The 24,009-nt window shown below is 50.6% G+C and overlaps 9 protein-coding genes across 9 annotated transcripts; 3 read left to right on the plus strand and 6 right to left on the minus strand.

The window, feature by feature from the left end:
• Window positions 1–2,367: 2,367 nt before the first annotated feature.
• N7473_002935 (PhzF family phenazine biosynthesis protein) lies at window positions 2,368–3,363 on the plus strand (the record flags this gene model as incomplete). Its single annotated transcript, XM_057148875.1, has 1 exon — window positions 2,368–3,363. The coding sequence occupies one exon, from the start codon at window positions 2,368–2,370 to the stop codon at window positions 3,361–3,363; it is 996 nt and encodes a 331-aa protein (XP_057012529.1).
• A 234-nt stretch (window positions 3,364–3,597) lies between these two features.
• On the minus strand, window positions 3,598–5,197 carry N7473_002936 (SUMO ligase MMS21; the record flags this gene model as incomplete). The annotated part of the gene is made up of 2 exons (XM_057148876.1): window positions 3,598–4,375; window positions 4,443–5,197. The coding sequence occupies 2 exons, from the start codon at window positions 5,195–5,197 to the stop codon at window positions 3,598–3,600; spliced, it is 1,533 nt and encodes a 510-aa protein (XP_057012530.1).
• A 463-nt stretch (window positions 5,198–5,660) lies between these two features.
• Window positions 5,661–7,424, minus strand: abd1 (mRNA (guanine-N7)-methyltransferase; the record flags this gene model as incomplete). The annotated part of the gene is made up of 3 exons (XM_057148877.1): window positions 5,661–5,695; window positions 5,752–5,918; window positions 5,974–7,424. The coding sequence occupies 3 exons, from the start codon at window positions 7,422–7,424 to the stop codon at window positions 5,661–5,663; spliced, it is 1,653 nt and encodes a 550-aa protein (XP_057012531.1).
• Window positions 7,425–8,841: 1,417 nt separating this feature from the next.
• On the minus strand, window positions 8,842–10,518 carry N7473_002938 (uncharacterized protein; the record flags this gene model as incomplete). The annotated part of the gene is made up of 1 exon (XM_057148878.1): window positions 8,842–10,518. The coding sequence occupies one exon, from the start codon at window positions 10,516–10,518 to the stop codon at window positions 8,842–8,844; it is 1,677 nt and encodes a 558-aa protein (XP_057012532.1).
• A 1,613-nt stretch (window positions 10,519–12,131) lies between these two features.
• Window positions 12,132–13,625, minus strand: N7473_002939 (uncharacterized protein; the record flags this gene model as incomplete). The annotated part of the gene is made up of 3 exons (XM_057148879.1): window positions 12,132–12,904; window positions 12,964–13,047; window positions 13,109–13,625. 3 exons carry the CDS (start codon window positions 13,623–13,625, stop codon window positions 12,132–12,134), a joined length of 1,374 nt encoding a protein of 457 aa, XP_057012533.1.
• A 366-nt stretch (window positions 13,626–13,991) lies between these two features.
• Window positions 13,992–15,590, plus strand: cox15 (cytochrome c oxidase assembly protein cox15; the record flags this gene model as incomplete). Its single annotated transcript, XM_057148880.1, has 2 exons — window positions 13,992–14,401; window positions 14,477–15,590. Exons 1-2 carry the CDS (start codon window positions 14,016–14,018, stop codon window positions 15,588–15,590), a joined length of 1,500 nt encoding a protein of 499 aa, XP_057012534.1. The 5' UTR covers window positions 13,992–14,015.
• Window positions 15,591–15,874: 284 nt separating this feature from the next.
• N7473_002941 (uncharacterized protein) lies at window positions 15,875–16,591 on the minus strand (the record flags this gene model as incomplete). The annotated part of the gene is made up of 1 exon (XM_057148881.1): window positions 15,875–16,591. The coding sequence occupies one exon, from the start codon at window positions 16,589–16,591 to the stop codon at window positions 15,875–15,877; it is 717 nt and encodes a 238-aa protein (XP_057012535.1).
• Window positions 16,592–17,578: 987 nt separating this feature from the next.
• N7473_002942 (lysine--tRNA ligase KRS1) lies at window positions 17,579–20,066 on the minus strand. The gene is made up of 4 exons (XM_057148882.1): window positions 19,783–20,066; window positions 18,960–19,636; window positions 18,309–18,907; window positions 17,579–18,164 (listed from the first exon to the last, which is right to left on the minus strand). Exons 1-4 carry the CDS (start codon window positions 19,996–19,998, stop codon window positions 17,779–17,781), a joined length of 1,878 nt encoding a protein of 625 aa, XP_057012536.1. The 5' UTR covers window positions 19,999–20,066; the 3' UTR covers window positions 17,579–17,778.
• A 1,482-nt stretch (window positions 20,067–21,548) lies between these two features.
• N7473_002943 (uncharacterized protein) lies at window positions 21,549–22,889 on the plus strand (the record flags this gene model as incomplete). Its single annotated transcript, XM_057148883.1, has 2 exons — window positions 21,549–22,449; window positions 22,528–22,889. 2 exons carry the CDS (start codon window positions 21,549–21,551, stop codon window positions 22,887–22,889), a joined length of 1,263 nt encoding a protein of 420 aa, XP_057012537.1.
• Between the last annotated feature and the right edge of the window lie 1,120 nt (window positions 22,890–24,009).

The raw sequence follows: 24,009 nt of genomic DNA on the forward strand, positions 1-24,009 counted from the left end.
TGGATACTACCACGCGGCAAGGTAACATCAAGCCTCAATGCTGCTCTGTTCGGCTTCCCACCCCCAGACCCGAACCAGAACCAGAACAGCTGTGCGGCAGTGGAGTCAAGGTGACCAGGGAATAATCCAGAATGAGCCGAGTATTATTTTCGTTTGCGGGGAGAATAGTACCCGAATACTGTAGTAGTAATAGCAGTCAATCATGCTAATAGTAGGAATTGTAGTCTCGTAGTTAGTCCGGCAGTAAGGAGGAAGCCAAAGTGAGCAGACAAGTGCCGCTATGATAGTAGAGTTACACCTGCCAGGATGGAACATGGCCCTCTGCTCAGTCACTCGGTAGATTACTAGATTAACAGATTGTAGGGTTCAATCCGTCCTAAAGAAAAACTAAGCGATAGGGAACACTATCAAAAAATCATGGTAACTTACACAAAGTCGCGTGACAAAGCTAAACGACGTGGTATTATCCTATCTCCACCTCTCCATCTTAAACTCCGAATCATGGAGTAAGGAGTCTGGAGAACACAGAATCTGGAGTCTGGAGTATACAAACTCTCTCCTCCCTCTCTCGAGGAAACGAGGTTATGTGACCCTGCCGTATTGCTGTTGCATAGGGTCCCTTCAGTGGCTGAATGGCTGAAAACTCTTGGAGCCCTCAGGGGGGATGGATGACAGAAAAGACCAGTCGCGCGGTTGGTACCCGTGGGCTTGTCAACTAAGGGCTGATTAGGGAAGTGAAGGCTGACCATGGACGAGTCAGAAGCCAGGAAAATGGGGGCGAAATGAGATGCATTGAGTCTAGATGGTGTGGGGAAAGGACCATACTAACTAGAAACAGTTTAGTGGGGGTCTGTTAGCGTGTTTTTTAGAATTGGTTCCCACGTTAATCCTGTCTGGGGTTAGCGGGGGCGGGCTATCGGGTGAAACATTACCTGGAACAGTGAAAAGCATGTGCAGTTCGCCAGCTGATTGACTCAGATAGAGACTCGAGGTGATGGGAATAAAGGAACATGACTGGATTTCTGCCTCTTAAGCATTTGATGTGCGACAGGGTAGACATACCAGGATGACAATAATCCTGGTCAGTTGTCCTGCAAGTCTGCAAGGACCTCTTCTTATCTGCACTGTCAGTCTGTTCGAGCCTGTTCAGCCTTTTTTCAGCCATTCAGCTGGCCACATCGCTTATCTAGCCTGATCGTGTATCTCTTATCTCTTATCTCTTATCGCCTGTCATGAGGCAGGTCAACTGGCCAGTCGCCACAAACAAGCTGACCAGGTTCAACATTTAGCCTACCATCACAGGCTATATTTATCACCGCATTTATATAGGTATCCATGCATTCCTACGCATTCAAAATAAACTAGTACAAGTGTTTGTTCCGTCACTGTCAGACTGTAATCCATCAGGAGCCGAGGCCTTAACCCGGTTTAAACGGTGAAAAAGCCAAACGTAGCCACATCTACCCTCGAGGTCACTGTAGCAATCGAGTAAACCTAATGCTAGATAGCTGCCTATATTTTAAAGCTAAGTGATCCAAGGACTACGTAAAAGTACAGTTGCAGATAAAATAAGGCCAGGCTCGACCAAAAGTGACAATATATCTTCTTAGCTTCTGTACCTTTCACCAGTAAGTTGTATTCCAGTTTCTCCACGCATTGGTATCCCATCTGATCTTGCTATGTTGGTAAATATAGCATTCCCTACATTCGGTATACTTCTTATCGTGTGGGTGAAGTTTCTTACAATAATAAAGCAAATACATTGACTGTTCTATCCAACGTTGAAATCTAGAACTGTACAAAGCCAAGGAAAATCAAGAGGCCTCGTAGCGTTTTGTTATGTGGATCTTTATTTTGACCCTCGGTTCGGGCCAGCACGGAGCCACGACAGCACAGGATATATTGCTCTGCGAGAGACGTTCGACAATGCGGCAACACATGGTGGATACTTCGTCCTGCTGGACGAACCATCCTCTCGAGGTAGAATATACATAACCGGGGTAACTGCTCACAGAACCATATGCCAGGATATGATTCATATATACAAAGTATGTGCAGCACTTGTTATGAGGACAATGTCCCTGATCCTCAGTTGAGGGTGTACCTGTCTTTGCCAAGCATCTTGGACCCGTATTCACTGTAGCCAAGACCACGGCATCCAAGAAACTCGTATAGAAGGCAGAGGAATGGTGAATTTGTAAGAAATACGAATCTCGCATTTGTCATCGCCAAACAGATGATGTCGTAACTTCCTGGGACTATTTTTTTCAAGAATCTCGCCGCAATAGTGAAGCACAATTTCTCATTGATTAGACCGTGACTTCCTTCTCTTTTCTACCAACACGAAAACTCCCAAACCAATCCCCAATGACGACCCTCCGATACAATATAATCGATGTCTTCTCCTCAACAGCCTACAAAGGCAATCCTCTCGCCGTAGTAAACAACCTCAACAAATCCAACACCCTCACAAAGCCACAAATGCAACTAATAGCCCGCCAATTCAACCTCTCCGAAACAACATTCATCTGCCCCCCGACAACCCCCACGGCAAATCTCCGTCTACGCTCGTTCCTCCCAAACGGAGAAGAAGTCTTTGGCGCAGGGCACAATTCTCTCGGCGCCTGGTGGTGGGCCGTTCACTCGGGGACTTGCGATGTACCCGAGAATAGTGATGCACGTGTCTACCATCAACAACTCGGTGATGCAGTTTTACCGGTGGAAGTTTTGAAATCGTCTGCTGGGGAGATAAGGATTTCTATGCGTCATGGCGAACCGCGGTTTTTGAATAGACATGCCGATAAAGCGTTGTTGGCGAGGGCTCTTGGAATTGAGACTGTGGATATTGGACTGCAGGGTCCGGAGGGGACTACGGTTCTTGGTGAAGCGCAAGTTGTGACAACTTCGCCGGCTCGACATCTTTTGATCCCTCTGCGCAGTAAAGAGGTGCTTGATCAGGTGTCATTCGCCAATAAAGAGCGCATTGCGCAGGAACTTGCTAGCACGGAGAGTCACAATAGTGGCGTTTACGTTTTCACGGCCGTGGAAGGGAAAAATGGTGTCCCGAGATTCGAGGCGAGATTCTTTAGTCCAGGGATGGGCATGGAAGATCCGGCTACCGGGTCTGCGGCGGGTCCTTTGGCGGCGTATATATGGAATCATGCGAGGGAATTGGTTTCTGCTGAAGAGGGCGAATCGAAGACGGTTGATATCGAGGTTGTGCAGGGTTTGAAGACTGGGAGAGAGTGTTTGATGAAGGTCACTGTGGGTGGTCGTGGGCCTGGAAGTATTGAGTTGTCGGGGACGGGGGTGTTGGTTGCTGATGGGAATATTGCTATACCTTCAGCAGATATTTCATTTTAAGGGAGCCGTTACAGAGGATCAGGTAAAACGGGGGTGAGGAGTCCTATGCTTCCGACCCATGATGAATTCGTGCGAGAGTAAGACCGTGTCTGTACTTTATTCTTGATCGTTTTTACTTGTCTTATTGCCTTTTTTCGTCGCTGCATACATCGTACAAGTCATTTTTGTTCAGCGAGGTGGTTTACGCATCCACGTAATCGATATCTGATATTTCGAGACATGTCGTATCAACTTCTACTGATAACTTTCTCCCTCCCCGTCTGCGCTAATCTCATGTTCATCGTCCTCTTCCTCATCCTCTTCGTCCTCATCCTCGTCGTCCTCTTCCTCTTCGTCATCCTCATCGAGTCTCTCCATGTCCACGGTCTGACGCCGCTCTCCCTTAATCTGCCCAGGCTCCGATTTGATCTGCGTCCCAGCCGGCGCATCCACATCCACATCCATCGCATCCTCATCAGGATCGACCGCATCACTCGCCAGCGTCACCCGGTTCGGATTCTGCCGCTCATCATCATCGTTTGAGTCACTTTCCTCAGCCCGACGTGCTTCTTGTTCTTCTGCACGACGCACACGACGTTGCAAAGCGGTATCACGGGCCAGATCCCCCGCAGTAAGGACGATCGAGCATACAGGGCACTTGACTGCCTTGACGCGTGCGGGGCCACCGGGCATGGGTCGTGAGCGCATGATCATATCCATGATAGCATCGTGTTCGAAGCTATGCGGGCATTTAGTGCTGGTAACAGGGTCCTTGAAACGGACCAGGGTGATAGGGCAATCCAGCGATATGCGCTCGCGCTCAATGGCGACGTCATCGGAGTCAGCGGGAGATGGCTGACGCTGGCTACGTCGGCGGTTTGATAGAGTTCCACTTGAAGCGCCTGCACCAGTGTCATCCTCCAGGTGGGAGAACCATGTAGAGGAGTGCGGCATTGGTGGAGCTTCGTTGTCGGGGTACTTGGAGTCGTGCACGACGCGGTAGAACCCAGTATAAGTGTTGTTTTTGGAGTATCTGGATAATCACAGATGTTAGATAAACTTGTGCGCATATTCCAAGGCATGAAGAGAGCATAGCATACCTCTGAGTCAATGACAGTTCTTCCCACTTCCTTTGGCCCTCGGCTAGCGAGGTCTTCAGCCTTTTACTAGGTGGATTTTCGGCATTACGCTCGCGAAGCTCTCGCACCGGCGTGGACTCGCGCTCCGCGTCCTCTTCATTCTCTTCATTTTCTCCGTCCTCATCACCCATTTGCCGCCTCGTGCGCCGCGGGCCCCGCAGTTGTCGGTCGCCCAGCAAAGCATGCTGTACCTGCGCCTCCTCATTATCGAGTTTCTGCAGCACCTCCTTCAATTCATTAGATCTGGTCTCGCTATCAACGACACCGCGCATTTTCTCCTCCAAACGGCCCATGATGGCATTCACTTTTCGTTCCTGCTCCGCAAGATGTTGGTACTCATCATCACCCTCTGCATCTCGGTCCTGGCCATCTTCCTCGGATCGGCGCTTTTCTTTCATCTTCTGGTATCGGATTTGCGCATCGCGGAGCCGATCGCTCACTTCGCCGGCTGAGTTGGTGATATGTGCGCCGGCATTGTGGATGTGCTCCATCACTTTCTCGAGATATTTTTTCTCGCGGAGTTTGTGGAGATCGCGATGGGCATCTAGATTAAGAGGGGCCTCGGGGGCCTGGTATGGGACTTCCGGTTCGTCTGTGTTTTCGGGGGCTTCTGTAGCCCTCGCGGTGGATCTTGGGGTGGCTCGTGAGCGGACACTTGGTGGAGGACGATATTGGGACACGGAGGTACGCTGTCGCGCTGGGGTTGCGGAGGGCATCCCGGCGGTCGTGTGGCCAAGCCAAAATTTGTGCTCTGTTTTAAATACTGACGAGACTTTTGGCTGGTGAAAGTGGTCGAAGGGTGGTAATTGATATGTCTTTGCGGTGGTTATACCGCAGGCTGAGTAGACAAAGCAACTCGAAATCCGAACGCGACGCGACCGCACTAGTCCCGATTTGGTTACATTACGGCGATAAGCTTATCGCCCTCTACTGGGAAGTAAATGTCAACCACCTACTTGCACAGGTATTTTCCAGTCAGACGAGACTGTACATAGCAATGATATGAACAGAACAAAATTCCACCTGAAATTGCCCGGTCTAGAGATTCGAAGTCTTGAGTATATTCGAAGTAGCGTTACTGCTGATGACGGAGCATGTTCTCCTTTTGTCTATTTTTCTTTTCTTTGAAAAGCCTCGCCAGCGTATGCATAAGCAATGAGTATGGAGATAAGTACAGATTTAAACCTTGTAGAAACAAAATGCATGATAGAAGCCTGCTCAGAGTCAGCAAGAAGCAACAGATTTGGCTGTATGGAAGAAAAGCACTTACTGACTGCATCCTTCTCCTCCTCGGTCATGAGCAATTCCCCAGTATTGCGATCCCGCACTCCCATACGCTCACTGAGCGGCCCCAACTCGCGATCATTTTTCTCGTCTTCCCAGATCTCCAGGAAGGGCTTGCGATACTGCAGCTCCAGGTTGTAGTCCTCAGTCAAACTAGAGTACTGTTAGCAATGTAGGCCAGAAGAGGAGGGTACAACACAATACTCACGCTCGGAAGGCTTCCCAAGGAACAACGTATTCAGGAACGCCCTCGACCGCCTCTGACATAAAGTATGTATACTTCCATCCAAACGGTGGACGGAAGACACCACTCTCCGGGGTATCCCCAGGGAAGCGAACACTGTAAATATCATTGCCCCATCCGCACCGCTGCTCCTCTTCGACTTCGCCATCCTCAGGCCCTTCAGACTCGGCAGGTTTGGCGGCCTCTTGCTCCTTGCGGTTCTTGTGGAAAGCACTGACTTTGCTGGTGATCACATCCGAATTCGGGCACACGCCAATGAAGCGGCCACCCTTTTTCAAACAGCCAGCAACGTTGCTAAGCATTTGGCGTGTTTTCTCCTCGCTTTCGAAGGCGTAGTGAATGGCAAACATAGAAGTAACAACGTCGAAGCCACCACCACCCCATCGCGATGCCATGAGAGAGCCACCGGGTCCGGCATTGGGATCAAAGCCGACACGCTGGATAATGTTTACATCAGCCAGTGACTCGCCGAAGCAGTCCTTGGTCGCGAACTCGGCGTGGAAGAGAGCAGGAGGGGGTCGTCGGCCACGGCCGCCTCCACCACGAGACCGCATCTGACCATATCGATCCCGCGCCTGTTCAATAGAGATATTGGCTGGGTCGAGTCCCACGTAAAGTTCCACTTTTTGCGGCGCAAGCTGCCACTTGCCTAGGTCACCACCCTTGCCGCAGCCCAAATCCAAAACCAGCAGCTGCTTCTCCTCGGGTTGGTTCGGGCGCATGCTATCATCAGCCCAATCCTTGGTATCGTTGAAGCGTGCGGCGAAATCTTCATCAGGCGAGAACTTTTGGATCAAAGTGCTCTTCACCCAATTGTTGAAGCTGCGCAACCCCCTGATCTTGGATTCGGTCTTGCGCCATTCGCGGCCGCGCTCGGGCACAGCATTGTAGTGCTGTCGAACAACGTCGGAAACGCCACGGTCTCGCGAGGTCCGCATGGCATCCTCCTCCATGGCGCGCTCGCGCTCCTCCTGTCGCCGCCGCAGTTGCTCAGGGTTCATCAGGCCCGCCCGTGCGCCACCGCCAGGCCGCTTGCGCTGCTTGGGCTGTTCCTCGAGTTCGGGTGACCGGCGCGGTAGGGGGGATCGAGAGCGCCTCGAGTAGTCATCTCGGGGCGTGGCATTGCTGGGGCTGCGGGATCGATTGCGTCGGGAGAAGACCGAGGGAGGAGGTGTACGGCCGCGCCTGCGAGCTTGGTGTCGCTCCTGCATACGCTTGCGCTTATTTGCCGGGCCAGACTGATGCTGTTGGTCAGTCTCCGGAGTGTCGTTCTCTCCGGGTCTGCGCTTCCTGTCGTCTTGGGATCCATTGTGGTCTGCCATGGCACCGGGCGAATGAACAGCGCCGTTCTTGTCTGCTTCGGCAGGGTTTGGTGTCCGAGGCTTAGGAGCACCTGAGCCCGGTGAAGAGTCCATTGAATTCGGGACACTGTCTGGAGGTGGTGATTTGAGGCGAGGGTGCGGATTCCTTCGGGGAGATGGGTTTGTGGTGGGAGGGAAGTCAATGATCAAATGACTCGAATGCAGGCGATGAACAGAGACAGAGTAGTCGATAGTATAGATTGAAAATGTGAAAGACCTGAGGTTTCCACCTGAGACTTGGTAAGCTTGGAAAGTGAGAGGGTTTCTTTCAAAAATGACTTCGGTGGAAGAAGGGAGCTCCGCTGCCTGTGGGTCTTGGCCGCAGCTGCCGTAATCACAGCTCAAGGTACGTAGATAGAGTAGGTAGAGGTACCGTATCGGTCCAGACGCCTTCACCAGATACGAGAGGAGTTCTGAGATAAGACGATTCTGAACCCTGTGTTTAAACAATAACTACCTACGTCATTATTGATTACACTTGTCACTAGCCGAGTTCTTTCAAGCCAGGCGCCGCTAGGAGTCCGTGCAACAGGTACGATATCTAGTTCTCATAAAATCATACAGTTGGCTACGATATATCGGTGCATAGGGCCCGGGTAAATAAAACAAATACAAATGCATTTTGCAAACTATCATCCAAATGGATGCAGACAATAATCACTTTTTTTGGGGCTTTCGACTTTTCCTTTTCAAGCAAAATTCCAAACCATGCAATTGCGAAACACAGAAGAAGACTGGATGCATCGCCTATCAAGAACCTTGTTTGACCGCTGCTAATCTTGGCCGATAGCAGGAGAAACTAAGAGAGGATCTGATAATGCGAATGTGAAACATCGAAAAACCGGGATTTGACCAAAAAACCGTGAAGCCAGCGACAAAACCGTGATCCAACGATTGACTTGTATTCGGCATTCCAGGTGTACCATTCACGAGTCCTTTGAAAATATACCGACGAAAAATCCGTGATCCAACGAAAAACCCAGATGCATCGCATTTTGAGAACATCTGTTGACCACTGATTGTCTTGCGCGACAGCAGAATAGCGCGATGAGGTCACAGGGTGTGCAGTATGTTCTCAACCTGAAGCAAAGGCTTGTAATCCTGCTGCCAGACCTATCCATGGAAGTGTGAGAAGCAGTTGATAGCAAAAACAAAGCCCTACCAGCTCTTGTGGCAGCCCAGTAGTCGCGATGTTCGTCGAGCCGCACGACAGGTGCCGAGAGAGGATCTGATGATGCAGACGCGGAACAACGAAAAAAAACCAGATGAACGAAAACAACCGGATTCATCGAATATCGAGAACCTTGTTTGACACTTCTCGACTTGAGCGACTGCAGGATGGTGGAGGATCCGATAATACGCGTGAAGGAACGGCAGAGACGGTTAGTACTTTGCAAGTAAAGTTGCTTGATAATGCAAATGTGAAACAACAAGAAAAACCGTATGCGTTGATTTCGCAAGATCAGTCAGATCAAAGGTCGTCCATGTTGTCTCGACTCTTTGTGACCGTACGACTTCGCAGCTCGATCTCCATGTCCACGCACAGGTCACGTAAGTCAATCAAGACATCGCGTAGACGCCGTAAGGCATAACGACGGCCTTGGTCATGTGCTCCGTGCGCAATGCTGACGATGGCAAGGTCCAGTTGCTGGATTTGACCTGTGAGGTACTGGGCAAATTGAGACAGATGATTTGGATCCAGTAGCTGACAGTTGCCATGGTTGTGAACGCGCGGTTCGTCCAAGTTAGGGACAGCCGAAGGGTTGATGTTTGACGCAGCGATTTGGCTGGGCTGATTCTGTACCTTAGGCTGTTGTGAGTAGGGGGTCTTCGATGCTTCGCTGGGAAAAGACTCGGAAGAGCCTGCCTGGGGGGCCGTTGGAGGCTTAGATGAAATGGCGCTAGGTGGGAGTCCCCTAGAGAGCGCCGTACCAGGAGTAATCACAGAAACGAAACGCAGACTCTGATGACGAGGTTCCAGCGAGGAACGTAGATTAAGATAATTGCTGTCCAGATCAGGAGGCGGCTCTTTGCTCTTCTCGTTCTTTGACACATTTGGCTTTTTGGTCTTCTTCGGAGGCTCAATATCCTCATCAGCAAAGCGTTTGGCGGGGGTTGCTGCCCCTTTTCGCTTGCGATTGGGACCCGAACCTGTTTGCGCCGAGTCTCCGGGTTGAGATGACCCCAAACGGTCTTTCCAGCCTTTCCACTTTGGTAGACAGGATCTGAGAACGTCCTCAGGAAAACGCAGTTCACCGTTAGGAAGCCGCTCCATCAGGATATTAGCGTATGCAGCGCGGATAGTCCCAGCGTTCGCAAAGTATCTGGTGTAAGCCTGACGGACTCTTGGAGGCTGGTAGCAGAGGCTCGCAATCTGCGCTTCGCTCAATTCATCGTCTTTGCTCGGAAGATCGTCGGGATCAATAGTTGCCTTTGTTAGTCTCTTGGTGGACTGTGTACCCTTGACCGAAGAGCTGGCAGGGTCTAATTTGGGCGGGATGCGAGAGCCAGAGTCTGAAACAGCTTCCTCAGCACGGTAATCGGCGTAGCCCAGATGATCATTGGCGGGCTTATGGTTCTGCTCGGTGATATTCTCGCTCTGCGCAGCGGGATCATTCGGACCTTGCGCAGCTTCGTGGATGACCGGCCTGGCGAAAGATTCGCCATCTTGTCCATTGCCATCTTCGAAGCCGGGGGAATCAAGAGAGTCCGTAGCACAACACGCAGCCTGTTCATCAGGGAGAGGAAGATCACCTTGAGTGGGCAGCTTCTGGGACCCGGTATCCGAATTGGCAACCTCGGCCACAGTGGTGTCCTCGGCGGCCTCAGCCGGAGAATTGCCGCCATCAAGGACGCCATCTTTAGCCGCCATGTCGTCGTAGGTGCAGAGCGGCAACCCCGGGTCTTGAGTAGGCAACTTCTGTGTGGTCTGATCTGTCTCGCTACCAACCACTACCATAGTGGTTTCCTTGTCGGCTTCGATCTGTGAATTGCAGCCATTAAAGATGCCATCTCTACCGACCAAGTAGACTTCGCTGTCATCGTAGGTGCTGAGCGGAGACACCGGGTCGTGCATTCCGTTTGTAGCCATGGTCTGGGGCGTCATCATAGGCGAGACCGTTGAGTTTGGCTTCTGCACGTTCGACATTTTGTTTAGTTGAGAGGTTGATCAAGTCTGTTGTTGAAAGGAAGGTAGGCTGCCAGATCGAATGAATATCCGCTGCCAGAGCAAGTCGCAGGTTTCTCAGTAGAGTAGTGGTATAGCGGATGAGGAAGTAGAAGGCGTGGACGTGACGGATATAAGACGCTGAGGTAGTGATGTGGAAGATAAAGTAGTGGAAAAGGGCCTTATCGTAGACCTGCGGAAGATGAAGATGCTCCAGTGCTCTTGATCAAAGCTTCAGAAGCTGAGACTCTTGTCAGGACAGGAAATATTGGAGGAGTTGAAGTTGGTCTCGGTGTGAAGATGTGAGGATGTGAAATAAGCCTTGCACCGACTCAGAGAGGGTAGCGGAAAGGTCTGAAACCTAATGCGGAGGAGGAAGGCCTCGTGGCTCGTGAAGTATGGATCGATGATGATGATCACTGCTTCATATACCGGGATGAAGATCACGAATATATGAGGAAGAAGAGAGTAGGCAGTGCGAGGACGAGAGAGTTGTGTTGTGAAGAAGGAAAGGAGACGTGGGAAGAGAAGGGCGCCTTTTATAGAATAAGTGGACGGTGTTTGTGACGACCTCATCGCCGTAGCGACGAAACACGACGACACATCGTCACAATACGACGAATACAGGTCCCGTCGTCGAGTAGAAACAACATCCTGCGACTAAGTCACGATGAGTAAGCCCAAAGAAACGCCGAGGTGACGCCTAAAAAGCGATGAGGTGACGATTTCTTGGGTCGAACCCTTAAGGAAGCAGGCAAATATGAGGCTGGGAGGTTGTGAGGCTGCAGAGCGTGAAGAACCAGAAGCTGGATTTGGGGAGGCATGCGGCGCCGGGACTGGTCTCAAGGCCGGTTCCTGGAAGCAGACACGTCCTGAGTCCCACATTGCGGATTGTTTTGCACAAATTGAGCGTCAAGTAACGAATGATCCACGGCTTTTGCACGTTGACATCGTTTGTGCGTGCAGCACTAGGGCGAGGAGTGCAGAAGATAGAACGTATGACGGTGTATTGTAGTGCGGATACTGGACAATCAGGGCAGGCAACGATGGGAGACAATCAGGGCAATTGGTTAGTGTCAAGCAAATACAAGTACAAAAAGGTTGAACGTATCGTTAAGAGTGTATCGTTGATAGGATTACGTAGACAGCGTAACGTTCAGAGCGCAGCTTTAAGAGAGTATCGTTGAGCGTAACTTTAAGAAGGTGCGGTTAAGAGGGTATCGTCAAGAGGGCATCGTCAAGAGGGGATCGGTAAGCGGCAATCATGAAAAGGAGTAGCACACATGGTGGATAATAACTATAAGACTGGATCAAAAGTAACGAAATTATGCGAATTCTTAGCGTTCAGCTGGTTCCTGAAGAGGGGATTGAGAAAGAACGAGCAACAAGATAGTTGAATTCCGCAGAAATCAGGGTTAATACTGCTGGTTTTATGTGAAAAATTGACGAATAATATTACCGCGAGCCAATTTGAGAGACTGGCATTGGGATATCAAACATGAACCATTAACTTATGCCCACCATGCCCGCAACGCCTTGCACATCATTGAAAGACATGAGATATGAATAAGTTTAATGAAACGCTTGAAAACAAATCACTTGGGATGATTAGGCTTGCGCCGAGGAGACTTATGGGTCAAAAGCTGCCTCATGCGACGAATCTTGGCCCACCACTCACGGTCCGCGGCCTTTTTCGTCTCTTCATCCCCAGCACCCTCCTCACTGGGTGTCTCTGCAGAGGGAGTGCTTGCTTCTGTACGAAGGGTATCTACCGAGGCCATAGAACGTACTCGTCTGCGGTGTTTCACCTTGACAGCCTCGGCAACGATTTCCCATCCACAGCGTAGATTGGCAATCTTTTCATTCGCTTTGCCGGTCCCGCTCTGGGCTGACCGGTCAATCCATGGACAGTAGTCCATGTGCTCTGTGGTTGCATCTAGAGATGTGTACACAGAGACTTCGCCGTTCTCCTTTGGTTTGTACATCCAAAGGCCGAGGCGGCGGAAGCAGGCCCTGCATGCAGCTAGGTCTTTGGAACCACCGAGGGTTGAGTCCCAGCCAAAGAATGCCATGGCAAGGGCTGCCTGGTTGATGATTTGCGGGGACTCGGCCGCTGGCTGTGGAGCGGTTTCATTGGTGTCCCCGTCGGCCTCGGGAGGTGGGTTAAGAGTCCCCGAGGCTTGGTTCGACTCTTTGAACCAGTCTAATGGTAGGGATTTCATCAGAATGTCAATATCAAAGCCATCTGGGGTCTGGATGCTGTCATGAGATGGTAATTTGTCACCCAACTCAGCAAGATGAAGATAGCGACTTCGAAGACCAGATATGGCTGTCTCTGTATTGGTTAAAGGAAGATGTTGTATTGTAGCTGCGAACATGTCAGATGAATGGATTCAGGCACATTTCCCGGGAGACTGCAGGGCATACCATCACATCCCCTGTTCCTCCATGGGCAATTCTCGCCATGCCCTTCTATGATTTGCTTCTGATATTCTTCAACTAATTTTGCGCCTATATACCCCGTTAGAATGGGCTGAATCAAAGTTCCCAGATTGTCTCTTTGTCAACATACGGACTTCCTTCCTCTCTTGAACTTTCTCCATATCAAATCCATCAAGCTCATCAATCTCATCCGGAAGCTTGACCACCACCGAACCGCCGCAGCCACTGATGCAACTGACTCGCATCACATCAGTGCAGATCCATCCTCGCTTCGCCCACTGAACTTCATTTATTGGAGCAGGTTTCGAGGTCCATCTGTCGACGCGACGGAAGGTTTCCAGGCGTTCGAGGAATCGTTCACGATCCCAAGGGGCGAAAGTGGGGCGCGTAGTCGTTGAAGGGGATGCAGTTCGACTTGCGAGTCCGGAGGTCTTGAGGATAGAGTTGCGCACAGCTGCAAAATCGGATGTGTCGTTGCTGCTTAGCCGGACCTTCTTGATCGAGAGATTGGCTGGAATGCGGTCTTGGGCCGGAGTGGCGGGCCCTGTGGTGGATGCTTTCGAGGCATTTTCGGTCGTGAGGGGCTTTGAAATGGATTCCAACACGCGATGAAATTTGCGCTTCTTGGACTCGACGGCGTACGACATCTCCGCACCGTGTTGTCATGCAATGTGATAGTTGCAGATGCGCAAAGCGCGGATGCGCCGAGTGGAAGCTCCCCGACAAAGCTGTTGCTGCCTCAGGCAATAACATCATCACACCTCGCCACCAATCATTCCCCGGCCTGGTTTATTCAATCGATTTAGGCTATTCAATTCATTCATTTTTAATTGTCTGATTGCTTTCTTACTTATAATCTCTCCAAATTTGGTTAAACATTGTAAGTGCCCGTTGTATCACTTCTGGTGAAGTCGCCGAGCAAATCCCTGGCCGCTGATTGGCGCTCGGCATCCCGCGCAACATCTTATGATTTGCGCAACCAACGGGCCATTTCCATTTTCTTTCCGCAAGGCATCTGCTGCCACCAGACAGTCACCATGGCTTCATTAAGCTCAGCTCTGCCAGCATGGCGGAGTCTTGCACCTCGTCTATCGAAAGATCTCTTCCACTGCAGGCAATGCCTCAAAAACCAGGGGTTTGCTGTCAAATCCGTGCGCCGGTTCGCCGCGATGCCGTCGCCCAAGCCCAGCATGAGCCGATCATCCTTGTTCACCGATAAGAACCGCCAGTTCTTCACCTCAAGTCTGCGACGATCTGTGGCTGCCCCGACTGTGGGTGCTGTTGCTGAGGAGGCTGCTGCTAAAGCCAAGTCGAGCTTCCCTAAAATCAGCGACAAGTCCGTTGCCTTCTGGCTTCTGGGTAGCGCAGCGAGTGTCTTCGGTATCGTGATCTTTGGAGGCCTGACCCGTTTGACTGAATCTGGGTTCGTACATCCAGTTGATACATTCAATAAACGGCAATTGAGTTTTGCAAGCTAATGAATCCTTTGTCTGGACAGATTGAGTATCACCGAATGGCGCCCTGTTACCGGCTCCCTCCCACCCATGAACGCCGATGACTGGGAGTCCGAGTTCGCCAAGTATCGCGCATCCCCCGAGTTCCAACTGCTCAACCCGAACATGAACCTGTCCGAGTTCAAGTCAATCTACTATATGGAATGGATCCACCGTCTCTGGGGCCGATTTGTCGGTATCTCGTTCGTTCTCCCCGCCGTTTACTTTGTCGCCCGGAAGAAGGTCTCCACGCCCATGGCATGGCGCCTGGCTGGTATCGCTGGTTTGATTGGTTTCCAAGGCTTCCTCGGCTGGTGGATGGTCAAGTCTGGCCTGAAGGATGATCTGTTCGCCCCGGGTAGCCACCCCCGTGTGAGCCAGTACCGTCTGACTGCCCACTTGGGTGCTGCCTTTACTTGCTACGTCGCTATGCTCTGGAACGGTCTTGCTATCCTGCGGTCCCACCGTCTGATGAAGGATGCCACTGAGGGTCTCAAGCAGCTTGAGGCTCTCCGTGATCCTCGTCTGGCCTTCTTCCGCCGCTCCGTTGCCGGTCTTGCTATCCTGGTCTTCACTACTGTCATGTCCGGCGGTCTCGTTGCAGGTCTCGATGCCGGTCTGATCTACAACGAGTTCCCCTACATGGGCAAGGGCTTTGCTCCTCCTAGCTCCGAGCTGTGGGATGCTCACTACTCTCGCCACGAGGACCGCTCCGACCTGTGGTGGCGCAACATTCTTGAGAACCCCTCCCTTGTCCAGCTTGACCACCGCATTCTCGCCATGACCACCTTCACTTCCATCGTGGCTCTTTTCATCTACTCCCGCCGCTCGCCTACCGTGAGGCGCCTCTTGCCTGCTGCGGCCCGCAAGGGTATGCACGGTGTTCTCGGCTTTGCTTGCATGCAGGTCGCCCTTGGTATCTCCACTCTCCTCTACCTCGTCCCCACGCCGCTTGCTTCTGCGCACCAGGCCGGTAGCTTGTTCCTGCTCACCTGGGTTATGATCCTGGGTAGCCGTGTCTGGCACCCCTCCCGCACAGCCAAGCTTCTGCAGATGGCTGTCAAGGCCCGTGGCCAGCAGCTTTCGAGCTCCACTGCCTCGGCCATGAAGCGTGTATAAAGCACGTCGTTGCAGTTGAATGTACGAATATGTTGACCAAGGCGGACTTTTGCGATCCAAAGCCTTGCTGTTCTGATACCATCTCCATTCATTTCCAGACTCTTGATGAGCCCAAGAGCCTTTTGTATAAGTATCTTATCTACACATTGTAAAGACTAAAAATGAAATAAACAGTCTATGCAAATGCAAAATTTCCAGTGAAATCGTTCATTAACTCTTGAGATGCGCTAAGATCCTCGTCCCGTCATGCTACTCTAGGCCTAGAGTTTATCGTCTCCCTGCCTTCACTCCTTCATGTCAGCCGGTCTCGCCCTGCGGGAAGGATTTCGACGCACATTCACGAGGTTATCCGGTAAATCCTCCTCATCCTCCGTTTCGTCTTCGCTGCCCATCCCGGGCATCAGCTCAGTCGCATCGCTGTCCATTTCCATATCATCGTCCATGGGGAGGTCAGGCAGTTGAGAAGGGCCCTCGACCTGTCCACCGGTACGCGTAGCTCCACCCGCATTCCTCTTGTCGTTCTTCAGATTCAGAAGAATCAAAGCTGCCTCTTCCTCAGGGCTAGCATATGGCGTAGCCATACGCTGCACTCTATTCGAACTCTGTTTGGCCGTCATCGGCGTGATTGGATTTGGATTCTGGATGTTCTGAATGTTCGATCTCGGCGTGTCGTCTGGGACATGTAGATTCCCAGCCTTGGGATGTGTCCGATCACCACTTCTTTCAGCGAGACACCGACGACAACATTGCCATCCGCATGGTTTGCACCGCACCATGCCATCTGTGTTGCGTTTGTCACAGACATCACATTTTGCTGTGTGGGCGGCTAGTTCTTCGAATTCGACTAGCTGGACTGCGAGTTCCTTCTGGGGTACTTTGAATTGGCGAGGTCGATTTGGTAGTGGAGTTTGGGGGGTTCCTTTGGGTTCAGGCCGAGAGGGTCCTCTGGGATCAGTCTGCGGTCGGGTTGGCTGTTGAGGGGCTATCCAGAAAGATGACATTGAGATTGTAGTATTGGGAGTCCTGAATGGATAATTGTGAAGGGGTGTAGGCTGTTGGCCATGATTGGTGACCCGTGTTATGATCGGGGAAGGCGTTGATGGTTCTGCTGGTGATGGGTATTAGCATGTACGGTGAGTCTGTCGGGGGTAAGTATGGCCATACGTCTCTGTTGAAAAGGCTCACTGATTTCATCGTGCCTATCGGTATCTCCCCTGATCAAATGATACGGCAATAGTCTAGGGTGGGCAGCCCGCTGTATCCATTAGAATCACCACTTTAGACGATCAAAACCTTAAAGGGGGGCATACAGGATCAGTGTAGGGAGGAGAATATCCCAGGAGCTTGTTGGCCTTGAGGAAGTTAGCCGAGTTGAAACATGAAGTTATCCACACCAGATCCCCAGGAATATTTCAACTCACATCTTGATCCGGTCCACTTGGCTGGTAGGTTAGGTCCATGGCCGGGGGGTGTAGATGCCTCTCCATCGGTGTTACCGGGGTGCTAGGAAATCTATTCTGAACCGGTGCCTTTGGATTCATCATCATATCATGGCTGCTGAAAGGAGGTCTGGGCGAGTCTGACACCCGACGCCTCTTGGTATCTGAAGGGTCAGGGAAGGAACTCTTCCTACGCCCCGGCTTTAACAGGCCTGGAAGAGGAAGCATGTTTTTTGTTGAAAGTTTGCGAAGATGAATAAGTTGTATGAGGAAAGAAAGTGGTTGAAGAGAGGAGGTGATATAATGATATGACTCTTTTTATGCCAGAGTAGTGAGGAAAGAGGACAAACAACGCTGTGGAAAATGCCATGCTCTCTCTCAAAACTCAAGTCTCAAGTGTAAACTCGAAATCACTGGAAACAGCTCCAACAACTAGATGGATAGAGGTCGTCCAGGCCCCATGTTTCCCACTGTCTAGTCTTCGTAACCTACACTCGAGAGTCGCTTTCTATCTAACTTTCTTTCTTTCTCCTCTTCTTGTGCAAAAGATTTTTAACGAAATCAAAGAATATGAATGGGATATTTTGTGTTGCAATACCTATTTTGTTCGTTCATAAATCTTCTTCTCTAGCAGTTGTAAATTCTATGCAACCATCAACATAGTGAGTATCACGTGATATATCAACAATATCAATCCACACCCTTCCTCTTTGAAGAATCATAACGCTTCTAGGTTTGCCCTCTTTTGTTCAATTATTTGTTGGCTGTAAGTTCATTGTTAGTGAGATTGGCTCGTGGAAATTGCAGGAAATTAACAACATACGGTTGCCCTCCTCAGACTGGGGCACGCTGCCAGCAGCATCCGCAGCGGACTTGCTGTGGTCTGCAGTCTTGTCTTCCTTCATCATGGGGAAGGCCAGCACCTCCTTGATGCTGTAATTGTTTGTGAGGAACATGACCAGGCGGTCAATGCCCATGCCCCAGCCACCAGTTGGAGGCAACCCGTACTCGAGGGAAGTGCAGAACGCCTCGTCAACGAGCTGCGCCTCATCATCACCCTGCTCCTTCTGACGAGCCTGCTCCTCAAAGCGTTCGCGCTGGATAAACGACGAATTTAATTCGGTATAAGCATTGCCTGGATTTTTGTTAGTTAAGTGAAGTAGGAAAAGGTCGAGGGGGGACATAGGAGCATGTTGGAGTGGAATAGGACAGGCTGGAGTCCAGAAAAGAGGGATAAATGGAGAAAGACAAGGGATAAATAGAGAAATAGAGGACTTACAAATTTCCTTAGTGGCAACGAAAGCTTCGAAGCGTTCACAAAGACCAGGCTTGCTGCGGTGCCACTTGGCGAGAGGGGACATCATCTCTGGGTGACTCATGATGAAAGTCGGGTTAATGCAAGTGCTCTCCAAGAACTCACCAACCAACTTGTCCAGCATGCGGGCGTTGGTCAATGGCGGCGAGCACTCCACATTCATCTTCTTGAGAACCTTCTTGAGGAATTCGCCAGTCTCGGCGGTGTGGAGCTGGTCGGCGGGAGGGAAAGTCTCGCCAGTAGCCTCCTCTAGGCCGGGAATCATCTCGATCCGGCGCCAGGGAGCCTTCCAATTGATGTTGTATTCCTCGCCAGTCTGGGTGTAGAACTTGGTCTCGTAACCACCAGTAACGTGCTTGACCAAGCCTGAGACAAGCTCCTCGGTCATGTCCATCACGTCCTTGTAATCGGCGTAAGCCCAGTAGAACTCGCAAGTAGTGAACTCAGGGTTGTGAGTAAGGTCGATTCCCTCGTTACGGAATTGACGGCCCATTTCATACACACGCTCGAGGCCACCGACAATAAGCATCTTCAGGTACAGCTCTGGGGCAATACGCATGTACCTATTATCAAAGGTTAGCAAAACTTCAAACGACCGAGCAATGTAAATCGTACATCTTCTGGTTGAGATCATTGTGATGTGTTTCGAAGGGCTTCGCGGTAGCTCCGCCAGCAATTTGGTTCATCATGGGAGTCTCGACTTCAGTGAAGTCACGGCTGTCCAAAAAGTTGCGGATGTAGCTGACAATCTTGGCGCGCGTACGGAAAATCTCGCGGGTGCGATCGTTCATGATAAGATCCAAATAACGTTGACGGAAGCGCAGCTCCTTGTCCTGGAAGCCATAATGCTCGGAGGGAATGGCGTGCAAGCACGGGGCCAGGAGAATGACCTCGGTAGCGAAGATAGAAAGCTCACCATCGTCACGGTTCTTGGGAGAAGTACGGCCAGGGAAACCGACGATACCAACAATATCACCTCGGCGAAGATGCTCGTGCTGCTGCTCGAAGGGAACGCTGCCAGTGGCGTTTTGGGCCTGGCACATGACCTGGACCTTCTTGCCCTCGGCACGGATGTCGTAGAAGATCAGCTTAGGACCGGAGGAACGCTTGGTGTAGACACGACCGGCAATGCGGATGGGGATATCGGGCTTCTGCTCGCCCTTCTGGAGGCCTTCGTACTCCTTGAGGAATTCGCGCAGGTCGTTGGTGACTTGGAACTTGTGGGGATACGGGTCCGGGTTCTTAGTTTCGAACATCTTCTGGATCTTCTTGCTTCGGATCTCAAAGTATTGCTGAAGAAATTTATAGAATTAGTCACACGAAGCATTGCATGGAAGTTGCGCATTGGAAACAATGGATCAATCAGTTGCGCAGCTACACAGCGCGACTGTAGCGAAGATTGAATCGCCTTCAGATGGTTCTGGATTTCATCACTCACGTTGGGGGTCAGGTTAGCCTCCTCCTCCTCAGCAGAAACCTTCTTCTGGGCCTTGGGGGGAGCAGCAGCTTCCTTCTCCTTCTTCTTGGCCTCCTTCTCACGAAGCTTCAGACGCTTCTTCAGCTCCGACTTGGAGACCATCTCGCCGGTAGCAGAGTCAAGCTGGAGATTGGCCATGGAGGCCTCAGCCTCCTTGACAGTGTTTTGATCCGCCATGTTGTCTGCTCGCAGGGAAGGGATCGGGGTGGATGGTGGGATGAAGAACGGAGGGGCGCGCGAAATTTTGGGCGGGAGTCATGGCGGGGTTTGCCCGATTGGACCGATCTATTAGGAGCGCCGCCCAGGCTTTGTGAGTCACATACAACACTACCTACAGTATTTTCGATTACTCCCGCAATGAGAAAACTTCAAAAACGGTTTTTTTTTTTCCTGATATTTCTTTTCTCTTTAGTCCATTGCTTTTGTCTTGTAAAGCCAGTGGCTGTCTATGTTCACCCCGCCATGGCTGTTCCCAATCTGGACATAGGGCTTAGGGCATTACTGTGGGGCTCCCCACGCTATACCGTTTCGGGAGTCTATACAACTGAACATCATCAATTTGCGTCGCTAGGACGTAGTATGATGATATGTCAGACCTAGATTTTCCGACCTTCGTTAAGGACTAGAGAGATAACACCCATATACAGCGCCTTCTATAATGCCAACAATATCGAATCAAATGAGAAAAGAAATAGCTCAGTACTAAGTTATCTCACTGGAAACTTTGGACATCTGGCGACATGAAGAAAGAGGTAGACTGGGAAGCTGCAGAGTTTCAAATCCCTGGCAATGATGCAGAATATCAAACAGTTATTCTGATCATCCTACTAGACGGGCTTTTATTCAATGGTGACCGAGTCATGTGAAGTTACCCGCCATACACGTCTATTTAGATACGTCTGAAAAGACCTCTGGAAAGACGTCTAGAAGGAGATCTAGGAAAGCACCTCGAAGAATTTTTCGCAAGATCTCCCTAAAACCACTGGCAGAACCCATCATGATATAGTTACTTTGGGCTCATCTGCTATAGCTCTAATTCTGGCTTTTGTCATCTCATGCAGATGTAATATAACATGAAGGATAGCGCTCGTAGATACTGAAAAGGGAAAGGCTACAGAATGCCGCAAAATCAGGCCCCTTCCTATGTTTTCCTTCCGAAAGTGATTGCTTTAGCGTCTGTAGAAAGAATTTTGTCTCTCCTACTAGAACTTTCTGTGCTAGATCGCTGCCATCGTATCCCTCTCTCCTCACCTGTCGTCTATTCAAGCTTCAAATCACCGCCTCTCAACATTGGTCATCCCTCTACATACCATAATATCTTCAGCAAAAGCTCCCAACTACTTCTTGTTAGCTTTTATTGGCCACCAATGCCCATGGATTGATGTCTAGTAGACGACACACCTGAGTGGTCTCATCGACGGCTTCATCACTCCCTTCAAGGTAGGTCATACCCTTGGCTCCAAGTCAGCCATTATACCACCGCATGCTAACTGGTGTCTCAGAACAATGGATATATTGCCTGAACCAGATTCCGATATGGAGGCCATCAACCCAAATACCCAGGCGAAGAGACCACCTGAGCGTCCTCACCTCGTTGACGCGGACAGTGATTCATCCAGGGATGTTGGCAGTGACCTGAATGACGACATGGATACGACGACGACGGCGAGGTGGTCGGAGATTTTTACAGCGACCTCTATTACCAGGATGACAACCTGGACGACGATATGGCAGCATTCGGAGACGACGATCCCAGAACTCTCAGCTACGATTCAGAGGATGATGATTGCAAGAATGTTATCTACAACAGAGAGGTTATGGAAGTTGTCAATAAAATGGCCATCAACGACGAAACTATCAATGAGAAGGTTGTCAGTGAAACAATGATCAGCGAGACGGTTGTGGACGAGCACGTGGTCCATATAGAGGCACATCCGGAGGAAGCCGATCCATTTCATAGAAATTTCCCTTCACCTAATGAGGAGGATGATCTTGAGGAAGACGAAAATACCCTCGTCGACCGCTGCGATGAGCGCATCAGGAAGATTGTGCATTTCTTCCATGACAAGGCAAAAACTATCTCCAGGAGTTCTGTCAAGCAGCGAACCGCGTGGATGAACTTTGCGTTCCTTCCGAACTTGAAGAAATCAGACCCAGACATGGTCAGTAGCATCTTTTCGAGTTTGATTCCCAGGAATGTACGTACGGCTCTTGGTCATCGATATCTCCGCCGGGAACACCTGATGTCTTTGCCACAAGTGGACACCGACAAGGAGTCACCAATAAACAAGGCAATGGCAGCGAAGGTGAAAAAGAAAAGGCAACCTCGAGGGCAAAGAAAAGCCCCGGAGAAAAAGTGGATCAAAGTGGTCTATCTGTTGTTTGGAGAGGATGAAACCGAAGGTCATCGAAATGATGCAGTCTATCCCGGGCCATCAACTCTTAATGGAGATAACAGAATGGGCGAGCATTCCGAGATCATGTCTGCCCCCGCAAAGCTAGCTAGAGCTGGAGGGAAACGCTCAAGGGCCCTTTTTTGCCATCGGTTCATCGTTCGTCACAATTTCAAGCCGCACTTCATGGAAGTCGCAACTTTCTCGGAGAAGATGCCCGAATACAACCTCAAACGTACCGACCGAGGCTGGCTGGGGCGCCTGGTTTAAGAGGTCCTGATGCTTCTTACTGACTCATACATGACGCCTCCAGCGGGTGTCGAGCGACTTCGTTGGGTCGTCACCCGTCCCGAATACCCTGCGGCTTTGGCCGCCTGTGGGATTCCGCGCAGCCCTTTTTTCCCCCTGAACCGCGCACTGCCGCTGAAACAGTGTGTTAGCGACAAGTCCGACACCAAAGAATGTCGCAACTGCAAGGCGACCAAGTCGAGATACTGGTTCTTTGACTTCGTGCTGCAAGTAGTCCTCAAAACCATCTTCTTGTGCGAGACACGCTGGGTCTATGCTGTCTATCACGGAGGTCAAGATCGTCCCGAGTACCTCTGGAGGTGCGAGGCTCCCAAGTCTGGACCCTGTGATAACTGTGGGGCTGAGGAAACTGTTCGGTGGCACTGACATCCACTCAGGAAGGCTTTGAAACATTGTCACCCTTGCTACACGTTCTTCCAACTCAGGAAATTCGAACGACCCCGGGAGATCTATAACAAGGAAAGTGTTGTGCGGATATGTGTTGACTGTGACAGGACCTATCCACAGGTTGGGGGCATTTGGCGGCCCATAAGAGATGAGCTCGGTAAAAAAACCGGCGCCTACCAATGTCCTGCGTGGGCTCGCCTAGAAAGCTTGACTTTGGCGACAGCGGAGAAAGAGGGCAATTACCATTGCCGCCATTGCAATACCACTGACAGTTCCATTGAGTGGCACACTGTTAGATGTTGTGACCCATGCTGGAAGAGCTTGAGAAAGCACGATAATCTCAAAAGTCTTCGAGATCGTAAGGAGTGCTGGAATTGCAGAGGCTCCTTGAAGTCGGTCAGTAGAAGCTGGTGTGAGGGAATCGACCAATGGCTTTGTAGGCTATGCATTGAGTGCTTTCAGAAAGATCAGTGTATGCGCATGACCAACATTCATCTGGATGGGATTGACATAAGATGTCAGCTATGCGATACACTATACAGTCCAAGATGGGCAATGCTCCATCGTAAAAAAGAGGACCCGAACGAAAAAGTCTTCCTGGTCTGCGCAAACTGCAACAGCCACTGGAAAGGAACGAAGTCACTGGACCGTGATAGCAGACGTGACTGTGAGAGGGGAGAGAAAGACAAGACATTCCAGGAATGGCGGGGGTCAAAGCAGACTCTCCATAATAGCCTGGAGATTGTCTCTGCCTTCGCAGCCAGTACTCCATCGACTATACTTTTAAAGGAGTTCAGAAAGCCATATGGGAATTCGAAGATCGAGAGGGGATCTTCATCCACAAGTGGGATTTGCTGGAGGTGATGCAGGCACTGGGGAAATTCGACGATGTTACGCTCACTGCCCTACCTGATGATGATTGATAGACTGTTGATGGCTTTGCGTTTCGATTTGTGCGATGAATTCTGTTTTCTTTCCCCATTATTGATGCTTAGACTTCCAGAATTACCAAGAATGAATGAAAACTTCTTGTCACTTCATGTTCTAAAGTTTTGGGCGCAGTGAGTTCTGGTACTCGCAAAACCTTGTTGAGGTGCCG

The sequence above is a fragment of the Penicillium subrubescens genome (assembly GCF_028828155.1).
Source record: "Penicillium subrubescens strain IBT 31985 chromosome Unknown utg000002l_segment0_segment0, whole genome shotgun sequence".
NCBI lineage: Eukaryota > Fungi > Ascomycota > Eurotiomycetes > Eurotiales > Aspergillaceae > Penicillium > Penicillium subrubescens.

What these genes read in the sequence shown, in the direction of transcription:
- N7473_002942 (XM_057148882.1), bottom strand. Translation starts at nt 19,998, where the DNA reads ATGGCGGATCAAAACACTGTCAAGGAGGCTGAGGCCTCCATGGCCAAT. An exon ending in AATGATCTCAACCAGAAGAT is followed by an intron (nt 18,908 to 18,959) that starts GTACGATTTACA and finishes CTTTGATAATAG; the next exon opens with GTACATGCGTATTGCCCCAG. An exon ending in CGTTGCCACTAAGGAAATTT is followed by an intron (nt 18,165 to 18,308) that starts GTAAGTCCTCTA and finishes ACAAAAATCCAG; the next exon opens with GCAATGCTTATACCGAATTA.